This window comes from Pezoporus flaviventris, unplaced genomic scaffold (assembly GCF_033815535.1).
Source record: "Pezoporus flaviventris isolate CSIRO_AGI_PZ_B2104156 unplaced genomic scaffold, CSIRO_AGI_Pfla_v1 ptg000001l, whole genome shotgun sequence".
Lineage (NCBI taxonomy): Eukaryota > Metazoa > Chordata > Aves > Psittaciformes > Psittacidae > Pezoporus > Pezoporus flaviventris.
In genome coordinates, this window is record NW_026892549.1 from 24,418,150 (window position 1) to 24,437,051 (window position 18,902).

General features: G+C 41.2%; 1 protein-coding gene across 1 annotated transcript; it reads right to left on the reverse strand.

Moving 5' to 3' along the window:
• Nucleotides 1-903: 903 nt before the first annotated feature.
• On the reverse strand, nt 904-16,220 carry NRBF2 (nuclear receptor binding factor 2). The gene is made up of 4 exons (XM_061448944.1): nt 16,013-16,220; nt 5,141-5,225; nt 3,579-3,619; nt 904-2,447 (listed from the first exon to the last, which is right to left on the reverse strand). The coding sequence occupies exons 1-4, from the start codon at nt 16,064-16,066 to the stop codon at nt 1,734-1,736; spliced, it is 894 nt and encodes a 297-aa protein (XP_061304928.1). The 5' UTR covers nt 16,067-16,220; the 3' UTR covers nt 904-1,733.
• Nucleotides 16,221-18,902: the final 2,682 nt, after the last annotated feature.

Consider the following 18,902-nt stretch of genomic DNA (forward strand, 5'->3'; position numbering starts at 1 on the left):
CTTGCCTTTTTGTGGGAGCAGTGAGAGCTGGGGCTGACCTGGAACAGGTCACCTCATCACAGCTGTTCTGTGGAGCCATGTGCTGAACTGTTCCAACCGAAAAATAACTTTTTTTTCCCCCAGCAAAATTAGTTTCCTCATACAATCCAGCACAAGGGACCTCCTCTAATGAACCTGTCTTACCTTTGTTTCCAGAGCTTTTTTTCTAGACTCCAGTCCCTACTCTCCTTCAAGCAATCATAGGAGACACCAGCTGTACAGAGGTAAGGGGAGAATTGGCACAGCACTAGGGAGCAAAAAGAAAATTGCTGCATTTCCAAGTCTCTTCTGGAAAAAAAAGGTACTCCTGGAAAGCAAGCTTACCTTGTAACAGCACAAAGGTAAGTTAAAATTGTTTCGTTTTCAACACTCAACATTTTTCATTAACCATTTCATTAGCTGCTAGAGTTAACTAATGCCTCCACTACACATTGCCCCCCTGCCTCCACTTGGGAAAGCCTGGGTTCAGGTAACACTCCAGCACACGGTTAGGGCTAATGAAGCTTAGGGGCAGGCAGGAGCTGATCCACGCTGAGAGAGGCTGACTGTGACGATGGCTCAGGAACCAAAGCCCCAAGTGGGAGTGCACAGCTCTCGTGGCACCATTCATTCAGCTCCAGGGAGCCTGTCTCCCAGCAAAACCAAGTGCTGCTTCCTCCATTTCAGCTCTCTGTAGGTGTTAGAAGCCAGGCATTGGCCAAGCCATGTCATATATAGGCAAGGCCCTCTGAATTCATCCCAGCATTCCTGAATTTGCTGGATGATGAACACAGAAGTTCAGCAGTAGGTGTGTACTAACACTGTTAGTGTAAAATCTTAATTTGTTACTTATACTTTGCAACACTTGTAGAGATTTAACACACATTTAGTGTCAAAACACCTTGGTTTTTATTTTCATATCCTTTTTGAATCAGGTTAAGCTGTAAACAATTTTTTTTTCAATCAAATACTGCCAGCTAGACTTACTTCCATTCATGCATCGCTGAAAACAAAAAGGGCATTTTTCCTTAAGTATGTTTTTCTTTTTTTAAACAATGTCACTTTATACAGAAACCAATACCTAGATTCAATGCACCCTGATTAGTTATGTAAACAGATAACCCCCCAAAAAACTCGTCAACAGAACTAATAAGTTGGTTCCTTCATAGAATGGAAATTAACATCTCTCCTGACTTCAGGTTAACATGGTCAGGAGTATAGAGTGTGGCACATAAATCCATCTAGGACGTGTATAAATTGCACGGTACTTGAATTAGCAAAGTTATGCATAATGAAATGCACAGTTTAAATTCATGCTAGAAAGCATTTTTTCAATATGTGGCAGCCGACCGGCAACCGTAACAGTTCGGTTCTGCACCATCATTTATGGCATTATAGATAACTATTACATATAGCATACTTTAAAACCCTGAAGGATTTTGTTACTTGAAACATTCTCCAGGCAGTCATTTGGTTTGAAACAATGGGAGAAAGAAAGACTACAGATCTTGCCACCTTATACCGATTATGGTACCTTTGACTTTTATGAAGTAGATCAGATATAATGTGTATTTCACAGTAACAAAGTTGCTTTAATGCCTTTTCTCCAACAGCAGGATTGTGTTAGATGTTTCTGCCCTCACATATCACAACTGTCCTGGTGGTTTTCCCTTTTCTTAAGTTTGAGTAAGTACATTGAGTATTTTTCCTGGTTTTTAACTATTCATCAGTCCTTTCAGTATATCTTCGGAGAGTTCCAGCAAAGGGAGTTCAGGGGATGGGATGTCCAGGGGGGGAAGGTTGGGTATTGGAATGTCCTTTGCCTTCCCAGCAGTTGTGGCGAACTTTTGCCAAGTTGCAGCTGAAGAAGTAGTTTCTGAGTGCTGCTGCAGACCCCACAACTCTGACTTCTCAACAAAATCAGCATCTACATCCAGCTCCTTGTCTACCGGAGATTTTTGGAGTCTCGCTCTTTCTGCTTTTAAATGCTTATTCTCTCTCCTTAATCTCTCATTTTCAGCTACAAGAAATTCTATGTGCCGCTTCAAATCTGCAATTTTGGTTGCCTGCTCTTCTATTATTGTTTTGTCGTCTTTCGGAGCTTTGCTCCCAATACATGCTTCCACCGGCTCCTTTCTTTTCTGAAGCAGAAACAAGAGTGTATCCGGGTCCCTGTCAAAGACACCCTGAATATCATGTGGATGTTTCTCTGTGGAAGGACTGTATTTCTGAGTAACAGGAACCAGTACATTTTGATCAGAGTCTTCAGCAGATGGCTTATAAGAAGCCTGAAGGTGTGCAGCTATTTCCTTGTCAGCATTCTGTTGGGCTTTCAGCTTTTCCTCCCTCTTTGCCCTTTTCCACCTCTCCTGGATGAGCAGTAACTGTTTCATGTGACTATCCCTTTGTAATTCCAGTGACAGCTGAGCCTGAGTAAGAACAAGATTAAACAATTTAACTGGTGATCCCTAATGCCACCCAAACATTCACGCACATAAAGTTACACACATGTAAATATTTACATAAACAGCATCACAGCATGCCCAAGGGAGGGGAGGAGCTTTTGTTTTTTCAGATATTAAATCCAACTAGAAGTGCTTGCTGCTTGTACTATGCAACAGATTCAGATGTGTCACACAAATTTAGAGTAACTACTGGAATTGTGAAGGAGTTAACATACGGTCTTTTGTTTGCTTGGGTTTTGTTTTTAAGTCACTGACCAGGCTACATTGTCTCTGAGAGAAGGTACTAGTTGTTTAACTGACCTATGACCAACACCAGGAAAGGAGTCACTTGGCATGCACAGCCATGCTTTAATTAAATAATACAAAGTATGTGTATGCTTCTGTGAGGGTATCTGTGTAGACATTAATAACACCCAACACTAAGCAGAAAAGTGCCCCAAGGCCAGATACGGTCCCAAATGATTCAGCCATAGTTAATGAAGGGGGTGGCATGGTGGTTAGTAACTCACAAGAACCACCTGGGTAAGAGGCTTCCATTTTTCTACAATAATGACCTTTTGGATGAAAGACAGGTGTCTGATCTTCAAGGGTCGTTTGCTTTGATAATACTGGCTAAACTAAAAGCCTGCTGCTAAGAAAGTACGAAGCAGACTGCTGAATTTACAGACAGATTTGCGTAATCAATAACGAAAGGTGCAGGGCTGTTGTTCTGGAGGTCCCCAAGTCAGGATGAATAAATCCAAAATTACAGACTGTAGCTGAGATGCTCAGCTTTGTGCCTCAGCAGAGCAGCCTAAGTACCTCACAGCAAAAGTTAAATATGGAATTAGTTTTATCACCCACTTGAGGATGCCTTGCAAACTAGAAACCATTGTTGGAGAACCTGTGGATGGGTTAGTAGTTCTCTCGTCCCTGCTCCACATAAACTTGGAAAAACTCTCAAGGAAGGCTAGCATCACTGTACTTCCAAAACTCTTGGTGCAGCTGACACAAGTTCAGGCAGCTGTGCAGAGGCTAATGCCCAAGAGGGGTATGACACACAGGCATACAACAGAGCTATGGCAAATTCTGGCATCTGCTGTATTTTGGTCTCACCTGCTCTGACTGGGTCAGCTTCATAGCATCTGTAAGGTATGCTGCAGAAGAAAAAATTGATAAACACTTAGGAGAGGGTTACAAAACCTGAACATTTCTATAAAAGCTAAGAAAAGGCCTCAGACCTTCAGTACTCTGAATCCCCACATAAAAGCAGCAGTCCAGAGGCAAAGTATTTACCAAGTTACAGTGGCTGGAAACACCTGATGTTTTTCAAAAGTCTGAAAAAATTACTGTAAGATCATTTAACAAGCACCATACCCTTCCCATGGCATCCTGTTAGCTCAGGTTGTTTCAGTTTGTTTTTCAGGGAGGGACAGCAGCCCTTTCCAAAAAGTCACAGAACAACAACTTTCCCCTGAAGAGAAGAAACACAGCCAAGGACCAGACTTCAAACATACAACCATTTAAAGACAAAACAGGGTAAGTAAAATCCTCTCGCCCATGGCAAGCCCGTATTACGAAGTCATGCCTTTTGACAAAGAGGTATATAGTCTGTAGCTCTCCACTTCTTTCATCAACTTCCTCTCCAAACCAGAAAATGCGCTGGCTTAAAGTCAGAGCAGCACTTACCTTGCTAGTGCTGAAAATGGCAAAGTATAAGGAATTCTTAACCAAATACAGAAGGATGTAAAATAGTGGCACAGAGTCATCAGATAAAGAAAAGCAAGAAATATTCAACACATTTCTGGGTTTTGCCTTGGTATATGGAGTGAAGGAAACAAAGAAGAGAAGTCTGCATATTAGAATGTAAGTGCTATCCCTCATTGCTCTGACTATTCATAAATACTAAAGAAACTATCAGTTTCTCATTTTATGGCTTTTTCTAGTATTTATGAATGCAAAGTGAGAACACCTGGTATCTAGGTTACGATGTTCAGAGCAGCCATTTATTTTGTCTCCACACAAGCGCTGTCACTGGAAATGTCCTACTTGTTGCACCAATTAAGACCTCTTCTTTATTCTTCTGCCAAGCAGTAGTTGCACTGTCATACAGCTGACAGACTCCAACACAAATAATTAAGCATGACTAGTTAAATGGACAGGTAAATGCACGAAGTCTCACTTAGGAGAGGCTGTCAATCACAGTGCCAAGGCCTGCAACATAATTTGCTGTTTTGTTCCAGTTCTGGGAAAGCTGAGCTCATCACCTCTTCTTAGCTGTCTTGATTCAGACATTAGGAAAGGGAAGTAAGTACTCTGCAAGCAAACATTTGTCTAAGTATTTCCTTTATCAACTGCTATGAAAGCAGTGAAGAAAATACAGACTGTAAAGTGAAGCTGGCTTACACCAGGTTCCCAACTGCATGTTGGCTTCATCTTCGGTCAAGAACTGCCTTCACAGTTTTTTAACCACACCAATCAAAACAACTTTGGAAACATGTGACTTTAGCCATTCGTATTAGAAAAAATGTTTCCAAAAGGGTGCTTGATCTGGACTAAAAAACAAATTAACATTTTCAGAATAAAAATTCTGCAAGTAATTAGATCATTTACTTTCATGAAGCATGCAAATATAGAAACTGGTTTTAAGATATGGCATGTAAGAAATTCCTACTCACCAGCAGCTTTTTTGTGACATGAAATTGCTTCTTCGTATTTCCCTGCTGCTAACAAACGGTCTGCTTTTCTGCTCTGCTGGTGAGCCTTAAAATAAAAAGAGCATTACGCCAATGAGTTACTTGACAAATAGTTATACATGTTTTAAAAAATAATCAGTACATCTAAGAAACCTGTACTGATTCCATTTCTCAGGCTTTTAGGCTCAGATCTCCCACTCCCTTCCAAGCTTTATCATTTGATTTCTTTTTTAATACTACCTTACAAAAATCTGTACTGCACAGGTAACAACTGAAGTTTGTTAATGCGGCAAAGATGGTCTGTACACAACAAAATCCTTTTTAAGCTGTTCCTCAGCAAGCACATGTTGTTCTTTGTAGGCAGGCATTTACCGTAGTCATGTAAAAAGACCAGTAAGCCACAAGACATTATGAGAAGCTGTAAGTATTTAGAACCAATTTATTTGTCAGAATGAGATATATTTGACATACGTTATAGCTTACAGCTGGTTTGACATTTTCTGCTGCCCTGTGCCCAAGAGGCTCTACCTGCTGGGTAAAGAAACTGTAGAAGATCTTTGTTTTTTTTTTGTTTGCAGCTTACACCATTTAACGGAAGCAGCACAGCTACACTTAAAGATATCAAAGTTATGCTGTTGCGGTACAACAGTTAAGTCTATACTTACATTTGTAAACCACTATGGAGGCTAAGGATGCTGCTGAAAGCAAACGACTGATACAAGTATTTGCATATGTTCAGTGAGAAACAACACTGCTTAACCTGCACTGCAACATTCATGAAAGCAAGTGTTTTTGTCATTACGAAAATAAATGAATTTTATGGTACTTCCTCCAACACAAGCTGTGTAATACAAAAGGCTACAATCGCTAACTGGCAAGACTGTCAGTAACAGAGAGTATTCATGAGTGTTTTACTACATATTCACTTCGAAGTAAACAGACATCAGGTACCGGGCACTGACTCTGTGAAACAACACGAGACACTTCTGAATCTGAAGGAAAAGCTTGCCTGTTCCTTTAAAATTACTGTTTCCCAAGAAAGCCTTTACCAAATCCGTACTGACAGAACCTGTAGGAGAAACAGAGCTGAAAGCCTGAAACCTGCCTCTGTAATTCTGTCTCTGACCCATACATATTCTGTTCCCCCTCTTCACCCAAAAACATATCCAACTTCAGATGTTTGGTGAATATAAGTCACCGATTCACGTTACCCATGTTCTGGGATCAACATAAAAACAAGCACATTTGTCCATATCCAAAGATGCCAGAACAACTGTTCTTAAGCAATCTCTAGCAGTTATATCATTGCATTTAGACCCTTGGCTTTTCTAAAACTCACTTCATATGCTAATATGAAGTGTTATTAAAAATACTCCATGACTCCTTGATTCTTCACAACAAATATTCTGGTTATATTCTTCTTCTTTACCTCAGAGCACTGTCAGCATTCCCTGCTGCTTCTGCTCTGAGTCTTAATAACCTCAGAAGAGGAAGTGTTTTTCTATTGGAAAACCATCTATTTTATGGCATTTTTCTATGGACTCCTACTACTGACATATGCCAGAAAGATAAACTTCTTTCCCACGGGAATGAACTAACAGTATCAGCTCATATAGAGCCATCTCCTTGGTTATTCCTGGCAGCTCATCCAGTTACAAATTAGTTATGTCATAGACCTAAAAACACCTGAGCTAGCTCCTTGCAAAACAATTTTTCAGTAAATTAGTACTGATACAGCTACTTCTGCTAACTGCATGGGCAGGTCTAAAAAACGAGAGAGGAGGAAACAGGGTAGCTAGAAACAGAAGAGCTAATGAAGCAAGTCAACAAGCCAGGGGCCTGGTTCCATTTATTAGTTTCTGCATAGAAGAATTTGAATCCGATTGTTTTCAAAGGTTATTTTCGTATGTTGTAAACTCCTGGAGCATGATCTTACTCAAATAACTTAAGCACATGCAGAACATTTGAGGACAGTCAGTTGCTACTTGACTGAGCAATTAAATTATTTCCATTCTCAGTTAACTCCCAGTGAAGCCGAAGGGAGTCTGAAGAAGTTGGGTTAGACTGAATAAAGTTACGAAAACAACAGTCCAGAGTTGCTAATAAAACAGAAAGCTAGGATCCGCTGTTTACAGGATCAAAATGCCTTTCTTGCCATTACATCAAAATATATAGATGTCAGGCCATCTTATTCTGATCCAGAGTGACAGACCTCCTCAGTGGAAACAACAGGAACCACAGCTGAGAACAATCAGTTTCAGGACAGCCGGTCTGAGAGAGCAGCTTGTGAGTGAGAAAGGTGTTTTGCACTCAGTCATGGGAGAGGAATTCCTCAGTTTGTATATCTTCCTGCCAGCTTGACAAGGAAATATTTGCTCATTTATTCTACCCTGCCGAGTGTTTGTTCCAATTAGTTAATTGTGCAGGGACCACAGAATTTCTGCAATTTTCATGGTAGATTATTCATCACCAGCATTTTGAAGAAATTAGTGGTACTGTTTCCTAGCAGCAAGTGATGAAGCTGCAACAGAAGTACTTGGGTGCTTAACAGCCATGTATCATGGATAGGCTTCTACATCTTGTCTAGTCTGCTGGTTTACTCTTAGTGCTCAGTTACACTTAGCAACACAGCATCCAACCATTGTTAGTAAATCTATTTTGAACTCAGAGTGGCCTGCATCACATAATAAAACTGGCAATGGAAGAATTGGTCCTATATCATAAAGTGCAAAAATGGCCGTCAAGTTTATCCCTGGTCTGATGTCATGCTAGAGGAAGGTGTTTACACCAACAATTTTGGAGCTGCTATGCTAGTTCCCAACAGATTCAATTAGGGCTGCTTTGACTTTGGTCCTGCTGCTGTGATGATGACAGAAACAGCTGCTGCATAACTGCAGTGGGTTTATATATCTGATTTCTCTTCGCTCTTCCAGTTGCAGTGCTGAAAATAAATGTAGGATGTGGTGTAGGAATAATTATAATTTATTAACAAGCTATGGAATTGAAGGGGGGAAGCAGGTCGACAATTACTTCCAGATGTCCCTCCCAGTCCGGATGAGCAGGAATTCCCAGTAGGCAAAGGGACAGGTATAACAATTTGACTCTAGTAAGAGGAAGCAGATGTGAGTGACGCATGACCAAGCTAAAAAGCTTCCCTAGCTTGCTCCAATGTATTTGGTTCATAAGGAATTTGTGCATGCCTTATTTGAACCACTCTGGATCAACTACAGAAAACAGGTAAGCTAGAGAGCTTTCCCCAAACTTTCCAGCTGTAGCTGAGATGTTAAAGGATGACACCTGCATCTTTAAGTTTGTACCTCCATTACAGATAAGTGCTCCTGTTTGTTTTTTCCACCTAACTAGTACAAATCATTGCCTGTGTAATCTCTGAGCAACAGAATCAAGCTATCCTCTAAAACAGCAAAGCAGGTCTCCTCTTTCCCTGGAGCTTTCTTTAGCAGCCCAAAACTTAACACTCAACTTTTTCTTTTTCCAATATAAACTAGAAAATGATATTGCTGCAAGCCATGAGAAATGAAGCTGTAAGGCCTATTTACCAGATCTCCTACCATCCCCTCAAACTCAATAATAAAAATGCTAGTTTTTTTTTTTCTAGAGGTAGTGTGCCATTACAACTTAAAGGATCCTATCTTAGGTTGGGGGAATGAAAAACAAAAACAGCTGCTGCTTTTCCCCTGTGATTCCAGTTGTTACCTACTACAGAAAGGGGAGCAACAGGAAAAACCACACTCAATCCTACAATATTTTCAAAAGGTAAATGTAGTACTAATTTTCAAATAGGGTACACGTACTACCCTTTTTTTAAGACGAGTAATTTGCAACAGTCCTCCTGTAGCTGAGCCAGACAATCTTGTGTATGTTCTGTTTTAGTTTGTTCTCATAATGGGAACAGCTCTTCACTGGACAAAGCCTTGCACAAGATGTTAAGCTTACATCCTTCTTGTTCACTGCAAGAGACTCGCTAGGAAGTGACATATTTTAATATGATTATGAAGCACAGATTACAATGCCTTACTAAAAAAAGTTACAAATGAAGGCAGGAAAATCCAGCTGCTACATGATGGAGCCTGACGAAAGCTAACTGCAGAGAAGTTCTGCCTACTAGAACAGTTTGTAAATGTTTTAAATGAAACTACTGTTTGCTGATAACATCATCTATTTTATGCTATGGACTGTGTATACCAGTTATCCTTCTCAGAAAGGATCAATACCTCTGCTCTGCTAATGCTGAAAGCAAAGATTAAGGTATTTTTTTGACTGATGAGGGATCTATCTGGGGATTTATTTCCTTAGGGTTACAGGGCTGTTTTCCTAAGAACATATTTTGAAGAAAGGAAGAGTGAGAAAGTGCACAGTGCATTGGTTCCATAGTGTACAAAAGAGTTGTAAGTATATTCCTCACAGATATTTACAGCAACAGGCCACAGAAGGTAGGATAAGGTGGTGGACCATTGTTCCCCCCACCCCACAACCACTCTGTCACTGCTATACTTACAGAAAACTTTTCTAAACCCATTCTTAGTAGGAAATAGTGAGCTTAGAAAGGTTTGCATGCATGTCTACATATGTATTGAAAAATTGTATTAGGAGAGAATACAGCTGATAAACTTGGCCATAATTTTTTAAATAAGTGCAATAATGATGAATAAAACTCTGGGTGACTATGGAAAACAGTGTCTTTACAGGCAGCTACAGTAAAAGCATAAATAATAAAGAGTTGTACTGTTTCTTATGCTAAATAATAGGAATATATTTGCCACTAAGCCTAAAGAAATGGTAACGTATAATTTTATCAACAGAAGCAAGCCCCCTTAAAAATACTCTCTGTATTCTGCAGAGAAAGAGTTGACTGAAGGAGAAACAAAAAACGGTAGAACCTGTTGTGGCTGCTCAACCAAGATCACTAGCCACATGTTAGCTCAATTTTTTGTCTTTGAAAGCCTGACAGAATAATGACTCAACTGTAAATTACAGGTTAGTGTGACTATAAAGCTAAAACAAATATGTGAAACTCTCACAAGAATGTATTCTCAGTATTAACAGATTCCTCACTCACTTTGTATTGAACTGTAGAGATGCTGAAGTTCAACTCTCTTGTAAGCAATAGTAACAGAATTTAAATATATGGGCAGACAAGCAACCAGTTGTTTGGCCAGCCAGTATTAATTCTCTGACTAGCTCTGACTATGCATGTGTTCCTAACCTACTCCAAATTTAAGATAAAATGGTTAGTCTGAGTTCTTTACCATGCAAATGCAATTAAGAGATCTGATATGAAACCAACTCGCATTCACCCTGCTCAGGTTAGGCGGAGTCTTCAAAACCTTATACAGGCATAGCTGCAGCTCTTTCCCTGATCACCTGCAACTTCTTTAAGGTGTGGTATCCTTTTACCTATTGCATAGTCAAATCAACCTCATTCACTTCCTTTTCATCCATTTAATATAATAAAAACACCAAATACTTCAACTTGCTTGCTAGAGCCATTTTGTATACCTATAGTTCTCAGCTGCTTTGGTAATGCTTTTCTTGTCCCCATATACAGTGCTGTGGCTGGTACTACACAAGTCTTGCTAAATGGAAGTTGTAAGCTAAATGAGAACAGTCCCACTGCCCTGATTGTTTTTGTTTACTATCTCAGCTCCTATACGTAGCCCTAAACCACATGGCTCAAGCTGTTCCAGCAACTGAGTTACACCTCAGTAGAGGCAATTGAATCATCACATCAAATGGTCTAGTAAACAACCTATTCCAGGAGCAACAATTTCAAACAAGTGGGGCAGAAAGGCTTCAGTCAAGGTTTCAGCTGGGTCTTTAAATTGTTAGGCACGCTTACTCAGAGCTGAACTGCGTGGTCTGACGATATGCACATGATGCCAGCGTGACACAGCAGAAAGGCACTGCTGGTAGGTACCCAAACAGCACAGATACCAGTAAGGAGATAATGCTTCTGTCAACCACTCAGAGCTAGGCTAATTATGTTACTAATTGGGAGCTATTGCAAGCTGTTATATGTGCAACATGGAACAGTTTTGTGTTGTGCTTGGGTAGGAGTTATATGACTGAATACACCATTGTAAAGCTTTTCCAAAGAGGATATAACTGATCTGGCTGTTCAACTGAATATCTGACACATCACCTCAGCACCTCCAGTCACTTTACTCAGCAGGTATGCTGCTGCCTCTGTGAGTTCACAGCTTACATTTCCTTAGCTGAAATGCATGGTCCCATATAACTCACAATGATGTTGTTACTGGGAAAACCAAGACAAGGCTTCCACTACTGTGGTAAAAACAGACTTTGTGTTAGGTATGTCTATATAACCATACTTCCACTCTCACTACCTGCACTTTTGTTTTCTCTAGTTTGAGTTCAGAATTGAGTGCATCTTCCTCTCTTTTTTTTTCCATTTTATTTTGGAAAAACACGTAGAACAGCTTTCAGGTTAAGCTTTATAAAAAAAAAAAAACCAAAAACCTCTAAGAAAACAAACTGGATTCAGTGGATGTTTCTGTAGATTAACATAATATTCCTGGTTTTGAATCAACATAACAGAAGTGCAGGCTGACATTAAGTCTTAAACACCCTGGCCCATGTATTAAATCCTTTGGTGTCTAGTAAACTCACATAGATTCTATTATCTCTTCCTCCTCTCCCATATTACATATTTATTCTGCTTGTTATCTTGTCCTCATGTGGATGTAGCATTAACCTAACTTTTAAACTCTTTCATAAGACAGATCACTGATCAGCTTGCACTGGAATGGCTGCTACCAATGTTTTAAGAGTATTAATTTTATAAAGCTTCTGCTATATGAGATTCTTGCAATATACATTTTGTTGTGTTAGTCTCACTCCAGCCACTGGGCCATGCTTTCTGTTTTTCACCAAAACAGCTCTTCAAGCTGTTTCCCTTACAGTTCAAGAACCTCGTAGGCAATATATATTCACCAGATTTTGGACTGCATTTTATTATAAACCATATAAAGTGCTATTACTTTATAGGAAGAATAAAACATAGAGGTGGTACAGCTCCTTAGTAAATACTGAGGTATTAAAGCAAAATCTGCAGAGTTACAAAGTCCTGCTTATCAGACTCTGTTCACCAAGCCTGTTTCCTTTCTAGTCTCCTCTTGAGATTGATACCATTTGCCTCATATTTTTACTGTGTTACTTTCAAAATTCTGATGGTCAGCAGTGTACTATTGTGCTTCTTAACTTATACCTTTTGCTCCTATAACTAAGACTTAGGAAATTTACCTCTATGTTTTGCAGAATAAATTTTAATCTGTTAACATGTTGAGATATTGCAGTTTATGGCACTGGACTGTGTGAAACAATTGTGCATCTGGACTAGATATCCACTATATGGCTGCTGCAGGTGAAGGGACTGCACTTAGTCCATACCTGTTTTAAATTCCACAGCACAACCTAAATATTTTTATTTGTAAGGTTGAAGAACTGGTTTCCTTATTAGTAAAAGCATAAGGATCAGGGCCTTAAACCATTCCTTCAGCATTAGATGATGTTTCTCATCTGCAAAGCATATAGTACCCTAAAGGAGGAGAAGGAAAGAAGAAAAAGGGCAAAGGGAAGAGACAAAATAAATGTTAAGGTATCAGAGCTGCCCCAAAACACTTTCCCATGGCTCTAACAACTCAGCCCACAGCAACAGATTTTGGAAAAGTTGTTTCAATTTATTTCTAAATGAAGTATCACTGGTTCAGTAGAAAAATCAAATCGGCATCTAGTACTATAGCATAAGTCCTAGAAAGGTTAAAAGGAAAGATGGGTTAAGACTCAGCATGATTATAATAACTTAAAAGGGAAAAAAAAAACCACAAAACAAAATGAAACAAACCCCCAAAACCCCACAAACAAACAAAAAAAAAAGAAACCAACCAAAAAAAAAAAAAACAACACAAACTGAAGCCCAAATTCTAAAAAGATAGATCTGTTCTCATTGAAGTTATTAGACCTGAAGCTTAATGACTTAAATTTCCAGTAAACAAAATCCACTGTAGTTATAGATTATTATTATTTTTAAAGAGATCTGGAAAGCAAATCAGTATTTGTCTAGTGCTATCTACATATGTAAATCAGTGGATTAGGGAAAGCAAAATGTAACTAAGCTTAAGAAAAAAAAATAATCATAGATAGTTTAAGGCATTAACTAAGGCCCAGATGCACAAAGATAAAATATTATTTTGCTGGAAACATACCTTTCAGAACATAGAAAAAGAATGCAATTGAAATCAACAGAATACAACAAGGTACAGCATGCCACCTGTAATTAGGAAGGCTAAGCAAATAGTCAAATGTATGAGAAACAACTGAAACTGAAAGCCACCAGTACAAGTCATTAAGTGCAGTTGGTGTGATACATGTTGACAGAGAAACAGAGACATCATGCTGCTGCAAAACTGCTATGGAATTTTTTTGTGTGTGTCTTTTTTTTTGTCATATCAGCTTTCCAGAAATTTAGGACAGTATTTGTGCTTTCCCGTAATTAAGACTAGATGCCCAAATACACAACTAATGAACAACTTTTACAGGACAAAGCAGCATCAAAGAACTGTAGCAAATCCTAATAAAACACCATAACTAAAAAAAAAAAAAATAAAAAAATTCACAAAAGTTAACAAGGCATGATATACTAAAGGAGGAAAATGTCTTGTACTTAAGTAACCAATAGCAGATAAATCAACCCAATGATTAGTGTACCCAAAACTACTTTGTAGTTTAGGGTTTTGGTTGGTTGTTTTTTTCCCCTCATCAGAATAATGGTTTGGCATTTTTGGAAAAAGGCTGTGCTCTTCCAATCCACAAGAACTACACTTAGGTCAAGAGAAAAGATTTACAGGAGAAGTACATGAAATGCATGACACTGGATAGTATTAAAAGCTTATATGAACGTTCTTATATTGGAGGTTGGCACCTTCCCTGAATGCTGCTGCAAATCTGAAACTCGGCTGCAGAGAGGGGCTGTGAATAGGAGAGTTTTGTAAAACTAGTTGCTTTTGTTCACGTCTTTGTAAAAATGTAGGCATGTTCTAACTACAGTACTGTACCCATTCAAGCTCTTGTTCATGAAGAATTTTCATGGTTTTCACACAACCTGAAAAGACAGGTCATTTTTCTATACAAGATGATTCATGGCTATATTGTGCAGCAGTTTCAAGGAAAGTTTTTTGTATTTCAGGATACTCCTTAAAAGGCAGTAGGAACGTATGCACAGGCAACTCTGTAATTTTCTGTACCAATGTATTATAAAGCAACTTTTTTCCTGTATTATCCATTATGCAGAAGTGTCTTGATCTTATTGTAAGCCTGGTACTAGACTGGTGTAGTAACTGCACACTCCTATGATGGTCAGAGGATCATCAACCAGGCTTCAGTCATAGTCTTGTCACTCCTATACTCCTTAGTAAGGGGTCTCGGGAGGAAGCATTACTAACTGGTGATAACTATACTGCCACAAAGTTGCTACTTTCAGCCACTGACTAAAGAATTCAGTTACCATTTTCTCCTTAGAAGCTAATGCACTAGATATACTTTTTAAAAGGCTTTTACAGTACAGTCATACCCAGAGTGGTTTTGCACTATCAGCTCAGATCCAAATAGACAATCTTTCTGCTACACTTTCAGGCCTAATTTCATGGGTGTTCTGCAATGTCAAATTTGCAAGCCTTTCTGAAACTGGAGAGTACAATCCAGAAATACCTGACTTTGTATGAAGCACGTAAAAATTTATCAGGGCTGGAGCACACAAGCTTTGATTAAAAGCTGACACAAATCTCTGAGATTCGCATGACAATGGCTAAACACTTTCTGGATTGAGCTAATTCTTGGAAGCATGGCAGGTGTATTCCTGGTGTGCTGCTCCTGACTAATTGGACTGCTAGACCAAAACTAGTTTTTTAAGGGAATGCTCTGTGTGTCACCACATCCGAGGCACAGTCAAGATACAGCTTTAATAAAACCCCTAAGGCAGCAGAGAATTAACTGTTCTTTATCCTAGATCTTCTTTATTTGACAGAAACCTACTAATTTAGGCTACTTTAAAATCTGTGAATATGCATTTTTCAGATATCTGTGTTTCAGTTGAAGTTCCTTAGAGATTTGGTTTAAGCAGAGTAATTGCAGCTTTAAGGCTTTAAAGCATTTCATCTCCTGAAATTAAGACGCATCTAGTCAGTAGTGGGCCCTGGGGGTCTCTAAAATTTTTTAAGCTCACGTAGATATGGCCTGTGTCACCTAAACATTTCCTTCCAGAACTTCCCTTGTCCTTTGTGCTTGCAACTTGGCCCAGACTTACACGCTCCCCGCACCCCCTCCGATCCAAACATGCCGCTACACGCACCCTGCGCTGCCTCTTCTCCCGCGGTGCCCGTGTTTTGCTGGGCACACAGCCGCCAGGCCCCAGCCGCGGGCCCCACAGGAGCGCAGTCCAGCCCTCTGCGGCCTGGCCGTCGCTTCTCCCCGCCTCTCAGCCACCGGACCGGGCTGCGGCGAGCCCAGCGCCCCGCCGATCCCCGAAACCGCCTCAAGTCCGGGACAGCCGCTCGTCCCCACTCGCCTTCGGGCAGGCCAGGGCCCGGTGCCGCTGTGGCAGGGCCTGGCACAAGCCCTGAACAGGTGCTGCGGGAAGTGGAGGGGGGCAGGGAGAGCCCTATTTACTGCTCAAGTCGAGCTTCTCCGCTCGGTTACCTAGCGGTGGGAGGTCAGGGGTGTAACCCTCTGTCCGGCACGGCCACTGGCCTTCGCCCCAGGCCCGGGAGCGGCAACAGGACCGGCTGACAGGTAGCCCGACCCCCGCCCCCGCGCACTTACCAGGTTGAGGGGTCCCTCCATCACTTCCATGGACGGCGGGGGCTGCGGGCACATGGGCGCGGAGGCGGCCTACTCGCCGCTCCCGGTGCCGCCGGTGCCGCCGGCCCCCACCGCCCGGTCCGGCTACTGACGCCGCTACTCCCGCGTCCCCGCCCCGGCGGGTTGTAAACACGGCGGCAGCTTCCGCCCGGCCGGCACCGGGCGGCGACTCGCGAGACTCTTAGAGTCGCGCGAGATTAGGGCAGTGTTGCCAGGGCAACAGGCGCCGCTCCTCGCCCCACCCCTCCAACGGCCGTCTGTCGGCAGGAGGGTGCGCGCCGGCCTCGGTGCTCCCGGTGCCCAGAGGGGTAGTAGGGTCTCGGTGTGAGGCACCGAGTGAGTGGCCTCCTAAAGGCGGAGAGGAAGAGCTCGCGGCCCGGCACAGCCGCAACCCGGACCAGGGTCCCGAGCCCGCCGCACGCATCCGTGATTTCCCCCCCTTTTTTTTCCTCCCCTTTTATTTATTGCTGCGCGAGGTACAGGTCTTTGGCCTGTAGGCACGGGGAATTCTGTGAGGAAAAAAGCAGCCGGCACGGTCATGAGGCGTGTCGGTGGAAGTACCCATCACCGCAGGGCAGCCAGGCCAGTGCCGGTATCAGAGGTCAGGCAAGGCAGCCACAGACATTAGTGACAGCGAGGAGAGCCCTTCCATCGCAATGATGCGAAACCAACCGGGAGAGCTCAGTGCTGCCCTGGGGCGCGTTAACGACATCCGGGCTGTTAACTTCAGCCCTGGGCATAAAGCTAGCCAGGAGGGTGGCCAGCTCAGCTCTCTCCATGAGGTGGAGAAGAAGCAGCTATTGCCCTTCGTGGCTCTTCATTGCAGGAACTGTGCACAGTATATGAAAACAGGTAACAATGACAGTGATACCAAAATCACCATGTATGTGCTAACAATATAGCAGTATTAATTATTCAAAATAAACTTTCTTGAGAAAGATCAGCCAAGAAGGGCTAACTTCCTGTCATGATCATCCTCATCCATATGACAGTGTGTCTTATAAAGACTATAGAAAAGAAAACAGCCATAAAGGGGTTGTGTAGAACTTTCTTAGGTGGAACTAAGGTTGGCATTAGTTCATAGGAGCATGGCAGCTATGGGCTGAAAGGGAAACAAAGGCAATTAAAAAAAAAAAGAAGAGAGAAGAGGATGGGGGGGGGGGGGGGGGGGGGGGAGATGAGGCACCTAGAAAGCAAGAAATAAAAAAGCTAACTAGCAACAAGTAAACAAACTCCAGGATTCCTTTTGTACCCTTTGTAGATTTGATCCTCAGACATGAGTGGCGTCTGTGGGTCTCTGAGGGAGCCTTTGTGGCCTGACTTGCTGTAGCTCTTGGCTATCCCTGTGCTATGGGGACTAGCTTTGCAACACAGGAGTGCTGGGGGGAGTTTTCTTTCCAACATATGTGGTTAGACAAGATAATCTCTTCAGGCAAGGAGCTTCCAAAAGACACTATGCTAGTTCCTGTTTTCATTTGCAAGAATTTATCTATCAGTTGGTTTAATTATGTATTGCTATGTCAGATCCTATATAGTCCAGAGAAGTTTTGATCTAGAGCCTGCTCATTGAATAGTAGATAGATGAAGATGTCATTGAAGGTATAGGTCAACCAGGGTGAAGAAGAAAGGCTACTTGGTGCTTCTCTGCCAGTACTTACACTCAGACATATGATAATATTTGTTTTGCTGAACCACACCATTGTGTTTTCCTTCATTTTAGTTAATGGACACACACTCGTGAAGAGATAACATTTATCTGCCATCTGTAGTAGTACAGCTCCCATCTTGACCATCCCACTTGGTCACTGTTCCTCTTCATAGCAAGTCCTTCTCTAACCTTTAGCCCTGTGCTGCCTGGCCTTTTTCTCTCTTTATGGTAATGCTACAATAGCAGAAAGTCTGGCAAAGGTATTTACATCTGAGCACAAAACTTGGTTGTTCAATGTTTAATGAAGTTATACTGAGTTAATGTGTCACTATGTACTGACTCCCTTGCATCTGTACATGAGATCTTACACACTTAGCTCATTGATTATCCTTTTTCATACTGCATTAACCACCAGCAAATTTTGGTGATCTTACTAAGTATTATGCTAGATATTACATTATGCTGGGAGTTAAATTGCACAATGTCATGCTGTTATTTCTTGCCACTTTACTAAACTTTTTTCATCTTTGGTGACTGAACTGCATAATCTTCATTTATTTAAACTGTATTGCTGATCCGTTTGCATCCAATTTTTAATTTTGCATTAAATATTTGACTTTTGACACATAGCTGCATAGCTGACTTTTGCTATGTGCTCATCAGTTCTCCATAAATCATACCAATTTGCTAAAACAGACCATTAGGTCAAACATTTTTGTAGAAATAAGACAAACTAGTTCTAAGAAATGTTTTCCATTACTCCTGGAAAGAGTATTTAGGCTCAGGAAAGGTAATTTAATTTATTGGTTTGTAAGAGGGACTTTAATATTTTTTTTCGAGACACATTATGTTTAGCGGAAAAGGGAGTAAGATTCTGGGCCAATTTACCACATGTGGATTGGGAGCTAAACAAGTGAGGAATATTGTATCAACAGAAAACAGGCTTTAGGATCCATGTTGCTGAGTCAAGCCAATGTGTTACAGGGTGCCTGTTGTTCGTGTGACCAGCAGTGGTCATTACTGTTCCTCCAACAAGGCTGGCAGAGACTGTAAGCCCCCTGGAACCTGGTGATGCCTCTTCTCATCCAGGGACTGTTAACAGATGCTTAAATGGGACACTTCCCTTGACTTGTGTCAACACTTTGTTTCCTATATCTAAATCTGTTAAAAAATTGCAGGCAAATAAAAAGAAACATGATAGGA

Excerpts from the sequence above, each read along its gene's own strand:
- NRBF2 (XM_061448944.1), bottom strand. The coding sequence starts at position 16,066 with ATGTGCCCGCAGCCCCCGCCGTCCATGGAAGTGATGGAGGGACCCCTC. Across the intron at positions 5,226-16,012 it reads TGGAGGGACCCCTCAACCTG|GCTCACCAGCAGAGCAGAAA; the intron begins GTAAGTGCGCGG and ends TTTTATTTTAAG. Across the intron at positions 3,620-5,140 it reads ATGTCACAAAAAAGCTGCTG|CATACCTTACAGATGCTATG; the intron begins GTGAGTAGGAAT and ends TTTCTTCTGCAG.